Source organism: Solea solea, chromosome 15 (assembly GCF_958295425.1).
Source record: "Solea solea chromosome 15, fSolSol10.1, whole genome shotgun sequence".
Lineage (NCBI taxonomy): Eukaryota > Metazoa > Chordata > Actinopteri > Pleuronectiformes > Soleidae > Solea > Solea solea.
This window is the reverse complement of record NC_081148.1, coordinates 10,571,506-10,586,878: the sequence shown is the minus strand read 5'-3', so window position 1 is coordinate 10,586,878 and position 15,373 is coordinate 10,571,506. Positions and strand designations below refer to the sequence as shown.

General features: G+C 42.0%; 1 protein-coding gene and 1 long non-coding RNA gene across 2 annotated transcripts; one reads left to right on the top strand and one right to left on the bottom strand.

The window, feature by feature from the left end:
• Window positions 1–764: 764 nt before the first annotated feature.
• Window positions 765–4,658, bottom strand: six3a (SIX homeobox 3a). The gene is made up of 2 exons (XM_058651840.1): window positions 3,668–4,658; window positions 765–1,815 (listed from the first exon to the last, which is right to left on the bottom strand). The coding sequence occupies exons 1-2, from the start codon at window positions 4,357–4,359 to the stop codon at window positions 1,623–1,625; spliced, it is 885 nt and encodes a 294-aa protein (XP_058507823.1). The 5' UTR covers window positions 4,360–4,658; the 3' UTR covers window positions 765–1,622.
• Window positions 4,659–5,488: 830 nt separating this feature from the next.
• On the top strand, window positions 5,489–9,042 carry LOC131474102 (uncharacterized). The gene is made up of 4 exons (XR_009242265.1): window positions 5,489–5,977; window positions 7,234–7,360; window positions 7,488–7,585; window positions 7,840–9,042. It is a non-coding gene; the product is annotated as an uncharacterized LOC131474102 (long non-coding RNA).
• The last annotated feature ends 6,331 nt before the right edge of the window (window positions 9,043–15,373 follow it).

Here is a 15,373-nt window from a genome sequence, read left to right as displayed (position 1 = left end):
TGGTTCTCGTCCGTGGAAGAAAAGCTCTTTTCAGCGGCCCACAATGGGAGATTGGGACAGGGGAGGAGTCCCATCGTGATTAGCCCATTTAATGGCGCGTTTACTTAATTTCTGCATTCACTAGCAACGGTAAACAAAAAGGGAAATAGCACTCAGATTTTTAAGTGCTGCATGACGTTGACATTTGCCAAAAGAAAGTGTGCATTATACAGGAGCTGTCATATGGGACGATTTTTTTTAGCAATATCAGTCACTTCCATTATAAATAATCTTGCAAACTCTATATTTGCCATGTGTCGGGAACTAGAACCACACTGATTGTAGGTGACTTCATCATAACCAGCATAAGCCATGACGAGCATTAATAATCCAATAATGACCCAATATGAACATGTGTTTAGACACTCATCAATGTCCTTATCCTTAATCGGACGGAGAGACAGATATCATGCACACAGATACAGCAAATTGAATACTGTATTTGATTTAGAAATGTATGGTACATTAACATAATAACCACACAAGAAAGAAACACTGAATGGGCGGATGTAAATAAGCGCTTTGTGCGACCCCGCGGGGCAGCAGAGGGCAGAGAGAGAGAGGGGGGGGGGGGGGGGGTGCAGCCTTTAGACACTGGAATAAATGTTAAAATTATATTCCACCTTCATCTTTTTTGTCTCAAAGGTGACATGTAATATCATGTCGTGATCATCAGCCCCCCCCACCCACAAAAAAATAAAATTAAAAATAAACAACTGAAAACAACAAAGACGCCTAGAGCACTTTAGTTGTAAGTTTTGACAAATATTTTATGTAGGAACATCAAGTCAAGAAAAGTGAGGGAGGGATAGAAAAGAGGATGAGACGAGGGAGGGCAATAACTATGTACAAGCATATTTCTACACGTATATTACAGACCGGGAGAATGATCGCATTATTTGAGATATACATAATTCAATATAAAATTTTGAAAATAAAAATAAAAATCTGATACAGTCATAAACCGACATTTTCTTTTTGAGCATGTACCCCACACAGGCAGTGACAGAAGTGTTTTTAAAAAGGTGCTTACGACTTAAAAATGATTGTCTGATGAACACAAAGTTAAAATAATAATAATAGAAAAAAATAATAATAATAAATAAAACAGGGTTTGCATCTTGTCTGCGGCTGCTTCACCGTCATCATCATCGTCGTCGTCGTTGTCACTTGGACTAAAAACGGAGATGAGGAGGGAAAAAAAGGCGACGAAGACACCAAGACGATGTGTTTTTATTCCCTCTGATCGATGTTCCTGATGGAAAATCTTGCATTCAGGTGGTTTTCCCTGAATACAAAATGAAAAATAAAAAAAATAAAAAAACATCATGCAAGTGTAGTGGGTGGTGGTATGGGGGTATGAAGAGGAGGGGTAGGCGTGGGTCCTTTTTGAAAGCGCTTTTGATTAAAAAAAACGACGTGCTTTATCTCTTTTTTTTACTTTAATATTTATATGAATCGGTCCTTTTTCATCCGCGATATTTCATAAGTCTCTTTCCTTTCTCTCGGGTCCATTTTCCCTGTAAATATTTCTCTTTTTGTTTGCTTTTATGCGTGTTTTTGTTTTTTGTGTGTCCTCCGTATCATACATCGCACTCCGAGTCACTGGATGTGACGGACAGGATGGACGTCCCAGTGTCGACTCTCTCTGTCATACTGGAAACGCTGGTGGTGGGACTGGCCGCGGTCGAAGGCGACTCTGCCGAGCTGTGAGGGGTGAGGCCGGCCTCCGACAGCGACCTCATACCGGCCGGTCCTATTGCTTGGTGCTGGAGCCTGGAGAAGAATAGAGGCGAGGAGGGGAGAGAGAAAAAAAGAGAAGAAAATGAGTGAAATGGCAATTAGACCTTAGAATGTCCCCCATTACCATTCCCCTCCTCCTCCTCGTCCTGCTGCAAAATAGGGGTTCAAACTCGCCTTTCTTTCCCCCTGCCGGCCCCAGCCATGCATGCATGCTTTTATCAAACAGCCAGCTTTCAGCGGACAAAAACACAGCACAATTTAAAGCAGCACATGTAATGCGGTGTCTTCCTCTTTCTTTTTGCACGGTTTTTGTTGTTGTTTGTTTACAAAAGTAAGCCTGATAATCGCACAGATCAGGGGGCAGAAATTACTTGTTACATCACTGCAGAAAAATATGAGCTTTAATTTAAATCCAACTTGGAGTTGTTGACTTTCGGAAGGCAGTTTAAGCGCAATCTTTGCAGCAAGTCTGTATCTTTTTTCCTCTGATATTGTAAAATGTGTAGCACATTTGTTGTTGTTGTTATTATTATTATTATTATTGTTATTGTTATTATTATTATTGTTATTATTATTATTGCTTCTGCTCAGTGTTATTTATCCCACACAGCACGTGCCTCTACGGGCTTATAAAGGCATCATTAACTATTCAAATTGAACGAGATCTTTTTATACAAATGTCCCGTTGCTTTGACACGGTCGTGTTTCATTGTGACCCACAGTACGTGAGTGAGTGACATCGAGATCCAGGTTAGTGCAATCATCCTAAATGTTTATCTCCAATCCACTCACGATAATAACTCCATCACGGCGGGATAAATGTCAGTGTGGAAATATATCTCTTCATTTAGCAGAAAGATTAGAATACTGTTCATATGGCTTAGTTCTCTGCGAGGTATTTTTCTAATCAATTATTGCATTTCGCTGGAATGATACCACACTTAATGTTATCAATATAGCCTCTCTGGCAATGTTTGTTTTTTTTTAATAAAAAAATAAATTAATAAATAAACACCCACGCTTACTTTGCTCATGTAATATCAATAACATCTCCATTATCCTTTGATATAATCTTCACCAACAATAGTCACATGTGATGTTAAAAAATAATAACAAATGCACTGCAGCACACAGGAGAAATTTAGTTATCATATGTTTTAGTAAATCAATACATAAAAAATGCAACACTGTTTAAATGTATGCACGAAATAGCACAATTTCAAATTATATAAAAAACATTATTTATTTAACTTTTGGCAAAAATAAATATTAAGGCTCTTCCTCTTTAATTTTATTTCCCTGATTAAAATATTGTGTTTGGCTATTCACACAAAATATTAGTCATACGTGTAAAAAAAAACTATTATATTCATTTCATACAAGTTGTCATTTATTCCATTACGGAACATATATTTGTAAATTACAGTGCACAGCAGCAGTTTACATTTTGGTTATATATAATAAGTTTATGAGTTGAAAGGTTACTTTTTGTTGTGTGAAAGATCACACAACATTCTGCAAAAAAAAGAAAGAAAGAAGTTGTAATTATGCTGCCATGACGAATCTGCCGTAAAACGTTTGTATTCGCGCTTGTAAGGTGTGTATATTTTTTACATTTTCAGATTCAGCCAACTTGAAGATATTTGCAACAGCATAAATAATGTTTTCCATGTTTATACTGACACCACTTCAAAACAAAAATGTCGCCGCAGCTGCTCCCTCCCTCCCCGCTCCTGCCACACAAACACAAGCGACAACACAACTAACTCCACGTTTGAGGAAATCTCTTGTTTTTGTTGTAAATGCGCACATTTAGACCAACTTTGCAGCGTTGTCGTGTTTCCGTGTGTGTTGAAGGAGAGTATAGGACAAAAAGATCACCAACCTGTTTTTGGCTGCCGCGGCTCTGTCTCGTTGCCTCCGGTTTTTAAACCAGTTTCCGACCTGTGTGGGAGTGAGTCCAGTGGCTTGAGCCAATTCCCTTTTCTTGCTGGGGTTTGGATATGGGTCCTGAAGGTACCACTCCCTCAGCAGGCTCCGTGTCCGCTCTTTGAAACAGTGCGTCTTCTGCTCGCCGTCCCAGATGGTTCGAGGCAGCGGAAACTTCTTCCGCACCCGGTACTTGTCGACCGGTCCGAGGGGACGACCGCGGAGCTTCTCGGCCTCCTGGTAGTGCGCCTCCAGCCACATGGCCTGCAGTTTGCCGTGCGAGTCCTTGGTGAACTTGTGGTTCTCCAGGATGTGGTAGAGGTCTCTGAAATTCCCCGTGTGGAACGCCACCACGGCGCGGGCGCGCAGGATGGACTCGTGCTTGTTGATCGCTTCGCACGCTCCCGGAGCCACAGGCAAGGACCAGAGGAAGCGGCCCAGCCGTTCGATGTCCCCGGTCTCCTCCAGCGTCTCGCAGACGCTCGCCACCTGCTCCGGGGAGAAGTTTAGGGTCGGTAGCTGAAACATGGACAAGTCTTCTGGAGACCTGGTGGTGGGAGCGCTGTTCGCCAGGAGCAGAGGGCGATCAGCGAAGTTTGGCAGGAAGAAATGGGAGGGATAAAGCTCTAAAGGGGACCTGAAAACCATGGAAATGACCTGAGAGAGAAAGAAAATTATCGAGAAAAAGGAAAAACCGAAAAAATACGGCAAGTAAAAAAGATTGAATGATTCAATGGCTATCGCCTAATGACACCAGCCTCATAATATCTCCCCCCTAAATCCGCCGTTGAGTGTAGCATTGAAACATTTTGTTTCCCTTTTCTATTGGTCTTCTTGGTGTCGTTGTAGCGTTGTCATGGCAGCCCTGCCAATCACTGTCAAGCGTGCCAATCATTAGCCAGTACGTAGCGCGAGGCTTTCACCACTTGTGCAGCAGGCACGGGGGGTTATCAGAATCTCGGATCTCCACAGCAACCCTCCCACCGCACCGCGCGCATCATGCACAAGCCAATGCTCGCCTATCTACTGAATGGAATGAGCAATTAGAGGGTGGAATATTATTGCGATCTTAACGAGGCTCGTTAAAGCTAAAGGAGATATGTAGACTGGAGATGCTCAGGGAGGGAGGGAGGCAGAGGGAGCTTTAAATGGGTGACAAATGGACAACCAGTGACTGCTACACGGGAATACACGTTTTAAATAGAAGCGGGTCCACTTGCACATTATTTTCGTATAGTTTTTTTCCCCTCTAGTTACTTTTTAATCTTTTTTTTATCAGTCTATTCATATTCTGTGAATGGGTGAGCGATGAGCGAGCGAGCACTATAGTCTATTCTGCGCTTTTCCTACTGTATATTATCACTTTCCATTCTCTTGCTTTCTAAAAGATGACATTATGACAGTCCTTTAATCCTTTGGCTTTTTCCCTGGATCTGCATGAGATTAAAGAAAATGAGATTTTTATTCCACAGTCTGAGCATGACTTACTTGTCTCGTGCACGCTGCTGTGTGGTCACTGTCTCTGTGTTGGTTTAGTTGCTGTGACTGCAGTGTGATGCCGCTGCTCCCCCTCCTGCTGTCCCCGGCCTTTCCTCTGGGACACCGGGCTCAGCTCTGGCCTGCTGCCCACTGCCACTTCTCCAAAAGATATTTTGTTTCTAATGAATATCATTGTGAAACATCGCAGGGATGTGTTGATTAAACACATATCATGGCGGTTTAGTTCGAACGCTAATTTGCCAGTGGCATCGCCCCTTTAATGCCACCACTTTACCAGTTTTTTTTTTTGTTTTTTTTTTTTTTTAAATAGTCCAGCCCTCTAATTATTACAACTGGTGTTGGAATTACATTGGAATGGTGTCATGGACTCGGGACATAAATGTAGTTCTCATGTATTTGATCTTGTGGTGAGGACATGATCATTGTCCACATCCAGTCACAGGACTCGGCTTACAGCGGTAGCCACGGCGGTGTGATTTTAATGTTTATGGCTCAACCGGCTTCATATTTAGACAGAGCTTACAGGGTGTTAAAATAGTGTGAGTTCACTCTCACACGAACAGTGCCCACATTGTGAAAAGGCCGTGTACAAGGCGTAGCATCTAGACTCCACTTAATCCGCCCTCAGTAAAGCTGACATAATGATCCTAAGCCGCCTTTTTACAAAATCATTCAGGAATTCAAAACTTTTCTTTCCCTTTTTTTCAGATTTGCACATTCTCTGGGGCCGGACTGATGGACCGGCGACTCCAGGCTTGGAGCGACAGTGAGTATACAAGCTTGGCTTGCATGACTATAATAATCTGTTTATTTAACCTCAGTGGATTTTCTGCTGCAATTACGCGTATTTACGCACTGGTTAATGACGGCGTTTTGGGGCAAAGTGAGACCCTTTGGTGTCTGCAGATGTGTGAGATACAGAGCAGAGGTGATGACGACGACGACGATGATGATGATGATGATCTTGTTGCAGGGTCAGGCGCTGGGTCTGTGTGCGCACGCGCGCATGTGTGTGCGTATGTGTATGTGTGTGAGGAGTATATTTTCAAACCTTAGGACCACTAATTCCAAGTGGCAAGACCAAGCCCCCTGGACTGGAAGTGAAAGCTGGTATTTTCATGCTGGTGTTAAAAGTAACCTCCACCATAATCATCATCATCATCATCATCTTCATCATTATCATCATCATCATCACCACCATCATCTTCATCATCGTCATCATCATCATCTTCACCCTTTCCCTGTGTCTCTATTACACACGCGCACTCGCCCCTGCACGCAAGGACGACCCCAAGAGTGCAGGCTTACACACACACACACAGACAGACACACACACCTGACTGGGCTCCAAACTGAGGCGGTCACCATTCAAGCAAAGGCTGCTGCAGGTTTTCTCCAGCATTATGTTGTGGAGGTGCCTTGTTCAGGAGTATATCCCTCGCAGGCAATACGGAAATCACTTCATGAAGAGAGAGCCTGGTGAAATGTAAAACCTGAATGGGGATTGAGGGGAAAAAGCCACTGCTAATTCACATTCTTTTACATGGCTTTTGTTTACGTTAAGCATGTAATTAACACCCCCAAACAAGTTTATTCACCTGCCGTAATTGTGTGTTTATCCGAGGACTTGCTGAATGTTCCGAGCAGCGGGGGACGAAAGCTCTGAAAGCACGCGGAGTATTTAGTTCTTCTCCGTTTACCTACAGCCTAAAATCTCCAGACTTGACAACACAAACAGCAATTTGTCTCGTGAAACACTGGAAATGTGTGAGTCGAGCTGCAAACAGACGCGCATGCACGTCTTCTCCTCTCCTCTGCGACCTCCTGTTAATTAAAAGTCTCAGTCAAACTTTGTTTGCAAAGTTTTATATCAACAAAGTTATTGTTTACGGTCGAGGGGGGAAACAAATTCTGTTATTCTGCGAAAGTATCAGCGCAGCAGCAGCAGCAGCAGCAGCGCATTGAGTCTAAAACCTTAGCATTCTCGTTAACTGCCAATTAGAGAGTTATTTTCATTATCAGTCTGTTCCAGTGAGATGAGCAAATAAACAAAGCTGGATGTTACGTCATGGACGAGAGAGTGAGAGAGAGAGAGAGAGAGAGAGGACCGGATGAGATGGAAGAAAGAAAAAGGTGTTGGCTGTAAAAGGTAAGAGGGGAAGAAATGGACGGCACGAAAGAAGGGGTCTTGAATTTTTATTATTATTATTTTTTATTTATTTATTTAATTTCATTTTTTTCTCTGTTTGCTCCCTCGTTGACCCCACGTCTGGCAGAGGCTGGTCAGAAAAGGCACCTCCTGCAGTCACAGCAGAGACTCCTGCGCCTGCTGCTCCATCCTGATTCACCGCAGCAGACTTTGGAGAGATGATGGGTATGTAACAGAATAATCACATTTTCCCCTGTTTTCTTTATCCCTGTAAAACTATGGCTGAATAGACTTTCTCTGAACGCACACGTGCATTTGTGCGTTGATTTTCTTTTCTTACTTTTGAAAACTTTTTGAAATAGTCATGTAAGACCCTAATATGTTATTTATCAACGGACATATGTATATATGCATATATATGGTATTTTTTATTATTATATATTATTTTCTTCTTCTTGCTGTTTTTCGACCCCCTGCAGAAATGTGAGCAGGTCTCGGTCCACGCTCTGTCACGGACCATTCCAGCTTGAGACACTGGTCCATTCACTGCAGGTCAATATGTCCAATCAAGACCAGGAGTAACATCCAGCACCTGCTTCTGTAAGTTCCGTCCACGCAGTCCCGTGTCCACATCTGCTGCTCAGTAAACGAGGCGATTTTTTTTGTGTTTGTCGGACACAAGAAAAAAAAACTCCCATGTCTTTCTTCTCTTTCTCTGTCACTTAATCCGCTAAAGTTAATTTGTCACAAGTGCATTTTTTTTAATTCGCGGAGCAGCGGGGAGATGTGTGCCTTTGCACAGCAGATGTCAGATGCTGTCGGGACTGAGCGCACAACGCGCTCCGTACCACGCTGGCCATGCCTGTGTGCCAGATCTATACACTGTAAAAAATATCGATCTGAACAAGTCATTGAATGTGGGCCTTGCATTTTACGAGTCTTTATGTTTCTTAGAATTAAAAAAAACAGTAACAACACAGAAACGTGTTGTGATTATTTCATTATGTTTCTATTACAACTTGTTTTTATGAAAAGTTAGAATCAGTTTACTTTTTGAAAATAGTAACATAAATTACCAATATGATACCAATGTGTTTTTATGCGTAAAAATGCGTAAAAATCACCGCATCAGAGCACAAGCAATACATACATATATAAGTAAAAAAAATAGTAAAACAATTTAGTAAAAAAATTAACCTGAAAATGAAGTTGATATTTTTGCAGTGTACCTTCTCTCTTGCTCTCGAGGACAGAGCCGCTGCCGAGACGATGTTGTTTTAATTTACAAACCTTTCTTTCTTTGGCTAAAACAACACGTTCCAATATAATTCTGGTTTATTTTTGATTGAATGACAAACTCAAAACAACTGATAGTGAACTTACTCAGTCACGTGAGCAGTAGGTCAGTCCACCCCCAGAGCACAGAGCGTGCATTTACACAAACATGAAGTAAATACAACAGTGAGAAAAAGATAGAAAATAAAGTAACGGGTGCAATTTATTGTGATAATGTTGGGTGAATGTGGCGCCAACCTTAACAGCAAAGCTTGTACAAAAGTTTTTTAACCTCTCTCTCTCTCTCTCTCTCTCTCTCTCTCTCTCTCTCTCTCTCTCTCTCTCTCTCTCTCTCTCCCTCTCCCCCTCTACCTCTCTCTCCTCTCTTTTGTTGTTTTTATTGTGTGGTCTCATTAGGGGGACTTCCTGGCAGGGCTGGGAGCTTGTATCGGAGCTGTCCAATCAGTGTATTTACACGGGTTGTTAGCGACAGTTAATGAGGGCTCCTCCGCAGGCCGGTAGAGAAAGGCGCCTAAACATTAAGATTTACCTTGTGTCAACTCGTTACTTCTAATGAACCTCCACGCAAAAGCCTCCTGTACTCAATGGTGCCGTGCGCCCGGATCCTGTGTGTGAGACCCTGGAAGAGTGAAGCTGCAAGACGGCATCCTTCGCCCCCTCTTCTTTACCCCCTTTTTCTTCCGCTCACTCAGGGAGACATGCTTTTTTTCTCTCTCTCCCTCTCTCTCTCTCTCTCTCTCTCTCTCTCTGCAGGTCCGAGCTCTGTGGTGCATGCATGCATGCTTCTGCGTGCGCGCGTTCATTGTGAGCATGAGTGTGTGTGTGTTCCCAAACTTTTAAAATGGGGACCAAGATGACAAACTCACAGGACACACTCTTCATAATAATATAAACCGTGAAAACCGCACATTAGTGCGTAATATGACGTTTCCGACTATTTTACTCCAATTTCTGTAACACTTGATTATGTACTTTCGTGGAACGAAAAGTATATTCATGCGCTATTTATTGAATTTAAGTAAATAATTCAGCAATTTGGCGGCTCCAGAAATCATTCCCCGACTCATGTCCTGACCCTGACTCCTGGATTGACTGAAAGAGAATATGAATTCATCTGTGTTGACGTGGATACAGGAGCAGGAGAGCGTCTGTGTATCACAGACACGATTTGTCTTCTGCTGTTTGGTGAATTAGGCTTGACATGTCAGCTTACTGCCTCTGTAGAAGTAAGTTCACTTCATAATAATCACCCCACACCCATCGACGCGCTCCAACAGAGCACGGAGCAGCTCCAGCTATGGCCCCTCCGTCCGTGGCCCCCCCACACACACAACTGCTCATCGGTTCAGGTACAAACTGGAGGAGTTTGGACCCTCTTATACTTTTTCAGCCCATAGAGACGCCACTTAAAATCAATTAGTCTCGTCTCCTCGCGCTTCATCCACGCCAGTCAAACATTTCAGAAACAGGTGGCTTCCACCAGTTTTTGGGAGAGATTAAAACGTAGGCTTGTGTGCATCAAGATCCATTATTTAATTTGATCCATGAATTATTGGACATGCTCCCGCTTAAACCCTCCATCTGCCTTCATGTGTGCATTTACATTTACGTCTATAGGATACATTTCATTAAAGACATAAATATGCTGCAATTGTGAACCATTCATTTAAAAAAAAAATCTTAGCCCATTTATTTAATTGCAGGGTTAGCGATGGCGATTTGTTTGCAAAATAATGGCACAAACTGGCAAAAGACAACATCCAGCAGCAGCAGCAGCAGCAGCAGCAGCAGCAGTATAAGCAGACGACAAAAGGAAACATATATTGGCACTTGTCACCTGCTGATTATTGTGACAGAAAATATCTCCTTTAAAATCATCTTATCATCCACAAAAAAAATCTTCTTAGCTCCATTTCAGAAACAATTTTTGTAAAGAGCAGCAGCAGCAGCAGCAGCAGCAGCAGCGCTGGAGGCCGTGTGATGTGCTGGGCTATGCTGTGTGTGCGCATTCTTCCAGGTAGATAGTCTGATTTGGAGACAGAGATGGAGGAATAAATTGAATGGTTGCATATCAGATGCCCCGAGCTCTACATATGATGCTCACCCTCCATTCCCCAGTGAACCCCTTTTTTCTCATTTTGGAAGAGCATAACAAGTCGTTTTCCACAGTTTATTCCATCATCTTTGAATATGAGTTTTTCACCTTCCCGCAGTGCCGAAACCACGGCGGCCTAAGTTACATCAGCACATGTGCTGGTTAAAAATATCTGAGAAAGTAGGAACTGTCGGGCTCGACTGCCAAGGCTGATTAAGTAGACAGAGAATGTGGAGTTGGCCCTTTAGCCCAGTGTCACAGGAGGCTGACAAGCCGTAATTACACTCCCTGACACTCCAAGCTTTTACTAGTGTTTGTGTGTGTGTGTGAGAGAGAGAGAGAGGGAGAAAGAGAGAGAGAGAGAGAGAGAGAGAGAGAGAGAGGTGGATATTACAGACAGCATGTACACAGTCCACACCGCTTATAGTCCGATTAACCGAGGATCAGAATTGGGGCTGACCTCCTGCCCAACAGCTGATCTTTTACCGTTTTAAACATCTCAGTAGTGATACGATCAATTATTTATAAATAATAGATTTATAAGATGCCTCATGTCCAAAAGTTAAGGCTAAAATGTTGAATTTCTAACGTTAAAAAAAATAAACGAGCACATACCTTACTGGATTTTAAACCACTTTACTGTACTTTTTTTTTACTTGAGTTAACTTTACTGGGTCAGATAATTATTGTCGAGGTTCTGAATGATAAATTATGTGTTTAACAAATACACAATACCTATTTATAGAATGAATCATACTACATTAGGTAAAGACTGTGCCACTTTATTTGATAAAACATAAAAACCCCTACTGTCAGGGTGTTAATATGAACTCATAACGTTATATATACAGCATAATGAGCACTGAAGCTGGCCATATATAACTAATGTACTTTAATTACTTTCACCTAAATGTTAAAAACAAATTGTATTTGTAATTTCACTTCAGGTTTTTTTTACATATATCTAAAACATTTTTACACTGCTATTGTCGAAACTTCTGTCTCTCTCAGTGTGTGTGTGTGTGTGTGTGTGTGTGTGTGTGTGTGTGTGTGTGTGTGTGTGTGTGTGTGAAGGTTACAGTCACCGTGTCACCAACGATCCTGTCATTGTCTCACATTTTGTTTGTCGCAGTGTTTGCATGACGCGCAAAGAACAAAACCGACGTCTCTCTCTCTCTCTCTCTCTCTCTCTCTCTCTCTCTCTCTCTCGTCCTCTCTCGCCCTCTCTCGCCCTGCTCCTTGACTGCAGATTCTGACGTTACTCCGCTCGATTGCCAGTTTACCCCCAAGTCAAGTCAAGTCTAAGGCGAGCGTGAAGTGTAAAAGAGGTGGGTCATGTCATGTCCGCTCAGTGTGCGTGGGACTGTTGCTCTGCGCGACTGTGATCATTGTTCAGCAGCACAATGGCAGCATATCCAAGAAAAAACACAAAAGAAAAGTTGGAGGAAAGCTGCAAAGAGAGGCTGCTGCAGTGTCACCAGATATAGATGTGTTTCTTAGTGTTAAACTGCTATTTAACTCACGTACTTTGCTGGACAACCATATGATCAAACTATTATCAACTTTGCATTAACTTTAAAGATATTAATATTATGAGTTATAGGCAATGTGTTTTCCTTCGCTGTGAAAGTCAGTCTAAAACCTAATGTTATCAGACGCATTGCATAAAAGTGTGGGGCCTAAAAATAGAACGACATTCAACACTTAGAAAGAAAATGGTTGACACATTTAAAGCATTTTTTTACTTCCGTTGTTAACATCCAAATTAAGTAACCAAGTAGCTTTTAAACAAATTGCTATTTCTTTCTAAGTTTGTTTGCCATTTTCTTTTATTCTTATAATTACCTTATTTTTTTTTTACTGTCAGTGAGCATAAATATCTTCATGAACTGAATGAAAGGACTTAAACATGTCACATATCTTGTCCATGGTCATAAACATATAGATTATATAGTAAATATGTTTATAAGCCATGTCTGTTCACTCAGTTGTCCTTTGCATTGTGAATGTATATGAATGGAGCGCAATTCTTCAACAAAAGTCAAAGCACTTAGGATAAAATCGCTAATTAAGATGTAACGTTTTCGCAGCTATGCATAATGGTTGCCATGGCAACAAATTGATGCCGCTGTTGTGGTTATAGAGCACATGCATGTCGTGGGGAAGTCTCAGGTGAGTGTTAATCGAGCGCATCACAGTGACTGCGCCTCGGCAGCCAATCACAGGTGAGCACCGGGATGAACCGCGCACTGGGTGGATATTAGTTTACAGGATAATAACGGAGGGATGCGGCGGCAGAGGAGCCGGTTACTCACGGGTGAGCAACGCCCGTCCAATCTGATTTGTGTCACGCATCTCCGATTAGCTCGCGAGATCAATAGCGGACGTCTTTGGGAGCAGGGGGAGGAAGAGGGAGGAGGAGAGCGGAGGAGGGAGGAGGGAGGAGGGCTACAGGAACAAGGACACCGAAGAAAAAGGTGCAACAGGTCAACAGCAGTTTACATGGAGCAGGTCCACTTTAAATCAAGTGTTCTGTGCAAATGATGCTTATGCAGACACAAGTTTAGTCTGTCTGAATAACCAGCAGCAGCAAAGACATACAGGACATCTGTTGTTTACCTGGGAGTTATTATTTTATTATTACAATCGTTATTAAAACATAACACTAAGCAGATTATAACCAATAACGCCTCAGGTGAGAAGGCTTTATTACCACACACACACACACACACACATATATATTTAATTAATGATAATCATACTAATAACATAGTAATAACAATAATAATAATATACTAGTACATATTTTGTTATTATTATTTTGATATTGTTATTATTTGTTATTATTATTCAAAACTTTATTCAAAACTACAGGACTTTGATTAAGCACTTGTGTTTTTTGCAGGTTTAAAATCAGTGTATTTTTTCACATTTACTTCTTCAAAGGTGCACTCTGAAAGACGAATATGACACATGTTTCTGTTTCATACGTCATGAAGTGTTTTGTCGTCATGGGCTGTCTTTGTGGACAGGGTCAACTTTTTCCTGATGATGTGATTTGGTCTGGACCCGACGCTGATTGGCTCGTATACTTTCAGGAGTTTGTATCAAGTTAGACAGACTGCAGCACCCACGGCCTGTTACTGAAACCATCATGTGTACATGTACGCGTGGGCCTCATATGGCTTTGCTGAACCCACTGAAGCAACACAAACACACACACACACACAAACACACGCACGAAGACAATCACAAGTATTTGTGTTGTTGTGAATTTATTAAACAAACTGAGAATAAACACTTCTCACAGCACATACTTGACCTATATTGAGACACATCGAGCTAGTTCTGCTTTATTTTTTGAAAAAGGGCTTATTCATTATTCAGGTCGGGGTCTATTAGTTTTAGGATGGCAGATGTCAGAGCGTGATGGAGATGTTTATGTTTGACTGATTTAAGAAGCCATTATCCCGCCTGCTTATCAAACATTCATGCGTGGCAGCTGTAGTCGTGGATCTGCCCTCCGTCGTGTCTCTCGTGGCAGCTTCATCTCTCCTCTGTACGACCTTTCCACACAGTGAACCAGTTCTGTGTTTGAACCTTTAACAGACACCAGTCTCATGATATGTGTGTATGTGTAAAAATGTTTTAATAGATTCATTAATAACACACATATTAATTTACAAAGAATTTGTGGGATTTTTTTTTAATCCAAAAACGACCTGTCATTGTGGACATTTATTAAATTAACCAACATTGTCTTTTTATTTCAGGTTCAATCCATTAAAAGCATAAAATGAGGTGACGTAATGCAACCTATAAAGCTTATAAATATAATACATTGTTTTCTATTACTGTTATATTTCTTTAGTTTAAAATTATTATATCCATGCCATTATTTATTAGAATTTGTAAAGACACAAGTTAATAGAGTTTCTATATATTTTCAATTTTTAATTTTTTGTCTAACCTTTTAAAGTGAAAGAGGGAAAATGTCAAGTTTAATATTGAGTGTGTGTGTGTGTGTGTGTGTGTGTGGTGTGTGTGTGCGCATGCATGCATGCGCGCAGCTTCTAAAAGTCCGTGCGTGCAGCATTATAATATGTCTTGTCCCTGCAGAGCATCCAGCGTCCTGGTCTTTTTGTGATTGCCCAGCGAACATGATGGTTTTCATTCTTTCGACCCCTCCACGACCAGCACGCCGCCGCCTCCTTGTCCCACCCAAACTGCGCCACACAATGCCGCAGTGTGCGTGTGCGCCCTGCTCCGTGTGGGCCAAAATGTCGTGCAGAGGTAATGGGAAGTAGTCGGAAGGTAAGGTCGCGGGTTCACGGCGGGGTTACAGAGACCTGACCGTGGCTCCTGTTTGGGTTTTTTTTCTTTCTTCACAACTCCACTTCCTTCCTACAGGAGGATGTGTCCAGTGCGCCATCGTCCTCACCCCGCAGCATCCCCGTCACGGCCAGACTCTGTTTGTTTTTCTGAGTTTATTAAATCTTCCCCCGGCAGGAAAAGCACCAGTAACACCACGTCACTGTGTGCTGGTGAGTTAAGCACTCTGCATCCCACCCTGAGAAATCTTTTGTGTTTGTGTAGGCTACAGACAGCATGTGAAGTCTGCT

Excerpts from the sequence above, each read along its gene's own strand:
- six3a (XM_058651840.1), bottom strand. The coding sequence starts at position 4,359 with ATGGTTTTCAGGTCCCCTTTAGAGCTTTATCCCTCCCATTTCTTCCTG. Across the intron at positions 1,816-3,667 it reads GCCGCGGCAGCCAAAAACAG|GCTCCAGCACCAAGCAATAG; the intron begins GTTGGTGATCTT and ends ATTCTTCTCCAG.